The following is a 5,775-nucleotide window of genomic DNA, read 5'->3' on the forward strand; positions in this document are numbered from 1 at the left end:
AAAACATGACCACCCCCACTACGACCACTCCCACCATGACCACGAAATTTCGCCATCCGCTGGATACCCTGGATACCCGTCCTTTTACGAACGACACGTCTCTTGACGATACGCTCGATTACATTCCATTGCCCAAGCAGCAGCTAAACGCACTTGTTAAGGAGGTTCAAAGCCTACTCTTAGTCAGTGGCTTTCTCGCGTATGATGGGCGTGATGACTCACCCGTTACCTTCGAACAATGGCTGTTGAATCTCCATCGTTTATTCCTGATCGTTGATGAGAATGACAACGACAGGCAAGCCAGATTGGCATTGCGCTTACTGGCAGGGGAGCCAGCTGATTGCGCAGCCCAGGCATTGAGTGCCACCCCCACGTTGGGATGGACGGGCTTGGCCGCCATTCTCAAAGAGCGTTACACTGATACGACAAGTGCGCCAGTAGCCTTGCAGGAATTCAAGCGTGCGAAGCAACGCTCGCACGAGTCCATTCGGGCGTATTCCAAACGCCTCGAACAGCATGCGCGCACTTCTTTTGGCGACCTTGATGATTCCGATACGTCGCTCCAGGCGCGACTGATTGATCAGCTTCTCGACGGCCTTACGTCCACCTCTTTAAAGCGCCTTCTCGTGCGCAAGAAACCACCCACCTACGCACAGGCGGTGCAACTTGCCTCGCAGGAGGCTGCCTGCGATGTTGAAGTGCGCATGCACCCCCCACACGGTACCGGACACGCTGGATGTTTCAACCATTCCAGTTGCTGCAACAATGGAGCAACAACTGAGCGAGCTTCGCAACCTCATCATCCAGTTCACAAAGAAGGCGGCCCAACCCCGCCAGGAGCCGCACTGTCAGCCGCTTCAGGCTCGCCCGCAGTATCAACAGCCTCGGTTTCCGCCTCGCCAGTATGTCTCCGAGCGCCCCACTACTACCGCACGGTCATATGCTGCCCGCCCGTCTTATGCACCGGCTGTGTCGGCCGGCTCACAAATGATGCGCACGCCTCGTTTCCCCAATCAACGCGGCGCTACCCCGCCCTTCGCTTGGACCCCGGATGGCACCGCTATTTGCCATTTTTGTGAGAAGCCCGGCCACTATTGGCGTGAGTGCCGTGCACGCCAAGAACGCACCGCTCAGCGTCCCCAGGGAAACGCCCGGCCTCTTTTCAATATGAGACGCTGAGGAGACCGGCCCAGTTCGCTTTGTCTCACCCGCGCGTGCGTGCGCTACATAGTAACAATTCCAGTCATCTTGCACCTCTCTGCCCCTCTTACATAGGAGCAGCACCCACGGACGCACTCATTGATACGGGTGCAATGACCTCACTCATCAGCGAATCGTTTTGGTTGAAGCTCAAGGCTCGCTACGCACATTGTTTTAGTGCGAACCACACACAAGTTTTGAAGTCGGCCTCGGGAGATCAATTATTTGTCCTGGGTCGCGCCACCCTACCCGTACGTATTACCGGCTCTACCGTTACACACTCATTCTTCATAGTACGAGGCGTTTTACGTGACGTCATTTTAGGTTTCGATTTCATGCGAGCGCACAATGTTCAGCTTGATTGTGGCCGCGCTACACTTACAATAGCTAAGGTCGCCGTGCGTCTTAAGCTAAGCAACGCTGCTGATGAGACTACTTCGATTTATACCGTCTCGTTGCTTCACCCCTGCACGCTACAGCCCAATGTAGTCAAACGTTGCTATGGTCGTTTCGGTCAGAACGCCCCTCCCCCTCACGCGTCTGTCCTACTTACTGGTGCGAATACGCTTCGACCAGCCCACCCCAACATTTACACGGTCGATACCGTTATGACGCCTATCGACTCCCCCTATGTCCACGTGCCTCTTTTCAATGACACGTCGGCGCCTATCACTCTGCCACGTGGCTCTGCATTGGCCATAGCATGCAAGGTTACCCCCCAATCGCCGACGTCTCGTCCCACGCACGTGTCCAGCACAAGCTGCACGCCGTTAATGCGGCGACCCCAGCCATCTCGCATACCCACCGCTCGCTCACAACCCCACGTCAACCATGTCGCAGCGCACAACCACCGCAAGTTACCCGTCGATCTCACCCACCTAACTGGCCAGCATCGGAAATCCATCCAAGAGCTCATCGAAGCAAACGATGATTTGTTCGCGCTCAATGATGCCGAGCTTGGCCGTACGCACCTTGTTAAAATGCACATTGACACGGCTACCCATCCACCCATCCGACAGAAACCTTATCGAACGCCATTCAATTACCGCCACGCAATGGATACTCACATCAAGCGACTGTTAGACGCCGGTATTATCACGCCATCGCAAAGCCAGTGGGGCAGCCCTGCCTTTATCGTTCCGAAACGAGATGACCCTCTCGGTAGGATGGTCATTGACTACCGTCGCTTGAACGCCATAACCAAGAAGGATGTCTACCCCCTCCCTCGTATTCATGACATTCTAGCTTCCCTAGGCAAATCAAACTTTTATTCCACCTTAGATCTCAAGTCCGGGTATTTCCAGATACCCATGGCCCCCGGAGATGTCGATAAGACTTGCATAGTTACACACGATCAGTCATATTCATATCTTGTCCTCCCGTTCGGACTCGCCAACGCACCTAGCGTTTTCCAGAGACTTTTAAACATGGTGCTCGCTGGCCTACAGCACAAGTGCGCTATCCCGTACATCGACGATATTATTATCCATTCTCCGAACCTCCAGCAGCACCTTGCTGACATACAACAGGTCTTCCATCGCTTACGCCAAGCAGGTCTCAAACTCAACCCTACCAAATGCGTTTTCCTGAAACAGTCTGTCAAGTATTTGGGTCATGTCATTTCTCCGCACGGTGTTTCACCGGACGCAGCCAAAGTTGCGGCAATCCAACAGCTCAAAGCGCCGGCAAACGTTCGGCAGGTCAGATCGTTTCTAGGCATGGCTAACTACTATCGGGCCCACATCAAATCATTTGCAAAAATCGCCATGCCCTTGACCACCCTAACCAAGAAGAATGTCCACTTCAAATGGACTGACGACGCTGAGACCGCCTTTCAACAGTTACGAGCCAAACTTGTCTCAGCGCCCATCCTCGCATATCCCGACACCGACAAACCATACAAGCTCTACACCGATGCTAGTGACTTTGCAGTTGGAGCCGTCTTAGCTCAGGACGATGATGACGGTCACGAGGTCGTCATACAATATATTTCGCATCAGCTCAACCCCTCGCAAGCACGCTGGGGAGTCACACAACGTGAGGCATACGCCATCATCTACGCACTGGACACCTTGCGCCACTATCTTGCGGGCGCGTCCCTTACCATTTACACAGACCATAAGCCACTCGAGTATTTCCTTACGTCGCCCACATTGAAGAATCCACGTTTGCTACGGTGGGCTACGATTCTGAGCGAGTACCAGCCGACGATACGATACCTCAAAGGCGCCAGAAACGTTCACGCCGATCAACTGTCCAGAATCCCTGTTGGACATGACCACCTCAGCTCTGCTGGATACCTCAAAGGCGCCAGAAACGTTCACGCCGATCAACTGTCCAGAATCCCTGTTGGACATGCCCACCTCAGCTCTGCTGACACACCAGACCCGTCCAATCACAGCCTCACACAGAGCGAGGTGCGGGCCGACCCCCAGCAGCACACGCTCCCTTCGTCGCCACAACATACCACCGACAACCACCCCCCCGCCGACGACCAGGTGCCGCCCACAACCCATGGGGCACCAACCACGCCACCCCCGCCACCTACGCAACCCCCGCCAGCCGTGCCACCCCCGCCACCCACGCCACCCCCGCCAACCCAGTCACCCACGCCACCCCCGCCACCCCCGCCACCCACGCCACCCCCGCCAACCCCGCCACCCCCGCCAACCCCGCCACCCCCGCCAACCCTACCAACCCCGTCCCCTCCGCAACCCCCGCCCCTTGCACAAACTACATGTGAAGTAAATGCCCCAGGCCCCAGCATAGACACCATATCGCTCGACGCCATTCGCGCAGAACAGTATCAGGACGCACACTTGTGTAAGATTCGCGACATTCTCACCGCTTCCGCCCCACTACTGAAGGATCTAAAGTTCGTCGAACGATACTTGATCGATGACGATGACCTCATCTACTACGCAGCTGAACCCACACGGCACGAAGAGCCCAGTATGCAACTCGTTATCCCACCCAAATATCATCACCTCATTACTGAAGCTCATCATCAAGCCGCACATCTCGGTTTCCCCAAGACCTATGCACTCATTCGTAGTCGCTTCTACTGGCCAGGAATGTACGCCACCATTCATACGTTTGTTCGTAGTTGTGTGGCATGCAACTCCGCCAAGCTCCAACGCATACCGTCTCCACTGGGAGCTGCGCCCTTCCCAGATGCGCCGTTCCAGGTAGTCGCAGTCGACACCTGCCAATTTCCGTTGACACCCAGAGGCCATCGCTACATCATTCACTTCCATTGCACTTACACGAGTTGGCCAGAGTGTTTTCCGGTACGGGACAAGTCCGCGCAGACTGTCGCTGACCTCTTGGTCAACGAAATCATCCCTCGACATTCATGCCCGAAGATCTTACTTTCCGATAACGGCACCGAATTTTGCAACCACGTCATGGATGCCCTCACCCGCCACTTCAGCATAACGGCAGTCCGCTGCGCCCCCTATCACCCCGCATCAAACGCGGCGTGCGAACGCTTTCATCGCGTTTTAAACTCTATGTTTGCCACCGTCATTAACCGACAGCAGACTAATTGGGACTTGTATTCACGGCACATCGCAACACTCCCCCTTCTATCTGCTGTATGGCAGACACCCAACGCTTCCACTTGATAACCTACTCCTACCCCGCAGGAAGACATATGACGACGACCCCATTCAGCAAACTCTCGAACGTTTTCATCAGGCCTACGTCCACATGCGCGACGCGACCCGCGACATGCGCGCGCAAAATAAACGCCGCTATGATCGCCGCGCGCGTGAACAGCGTTTCAAAGCCGGAGATCCGGTTTACTACCACGACCCCGTACTCCAACCAGACACCACACGCAAGCTCGCATCGCCCTGGAAACCTTTTTATACAATAATCAAAATGCTGTCCCCGAAAAAGTGTCTCATTCAACACGAGTCGGACATGTGTCGCATAACAGCGCACATCGACAACCTTCGGGCAGCACACCCCTCGGCTCGCTGGGACAAACCCCGCCCGGTGCCCGAGAAGGCACCTGCGCAGCCCCGCCACGCTCCCACGAGGCAACAGCCACGGCGGCAAGCTACGCTCGCGCATCCAGATGCAGCACGTGCATCCACACACTCCAGCGATTCGCAATCAGATGCTGATAGCGACGACCCTCCACAACGCCAATCGGCGTCCGACAGTGAGTTTAGTGCAACCGATCTCATTCCGTTGGCACGTTTCCGCGAAACATCACCTGCCGCACCCACCGGCGACGATTTCTTTGGCCAAGGAATCCAGCCAGTGGTGCCCAGCCAGGAAACAACCACCTACGAGGTGCATACTACAGGCTCTGTACAGGCCCGTGTATCCACCAAAACGTCCACGGACACCGAGACCGGTCACATCGCTCAGACACTGCTCGACGAACCAGATCACCCTAACGTTAAGCTCAGGGAGTGCACCACTACAGCGCCTCTGGGCACGCCCGAATCGCCGCAACACATGCAGGGCGTAACCCTAGCAACGCAAGGCATATCGTCGCATTCTCCCAATGACGCCCCCGCCCGTCGCGCCAACATCCGCCAACCCGCGCCTCCAACCACT

At 55.8% G+C, this 5,775-nt stretch overlaps 1 protein-coding gene across 1 annotated transcript; it reads left to right on the forward strand.

Moving 5' to 3' along the window:
• Positions 1–2,255: 2,255 nt before the first annotated feature.
• On the forward strand, positions 2,256–4,826 carry LOC106809323. Its single transcript, XM_014812366.1, has one exon. The coding sequence runs from the start codon at positions 2,256–2,258 to the stop codon at positions 4,824–4,826; it is 2,571 nt and encodes an 856-aa protein (XP_014667852.1).
• Positions 4,827–5,775: the final 949 nt, after the last annotated feature.

The sequence above is a fragment of the Priapulus caudatus genome, unplaced genomic scaffold (genome assembly GCF_000485595.1).
Source record: "Priapulus caudatus unplaced genomic scaffold, Priapulus_caudatus-5.0.1 Scaffold345, whole genome shotgun sequence".
Taxonomy (NCBI): Eukaryota; Metazoa; Priapulida; class Priapulimorpha; order Priapulimorphida; family Priapulidae; genus Priapulus; species Priapulus caudatus.

What these genes read in the sequence shown, in the direction of transcription:
- LOC106809323 (XM_014812366.1), top strand. Translation starts at nt 2,256, where the DNA reads ATGGATACTCACATCAAGCGACTGTTAGACGCCGGTATTATCACGCCA.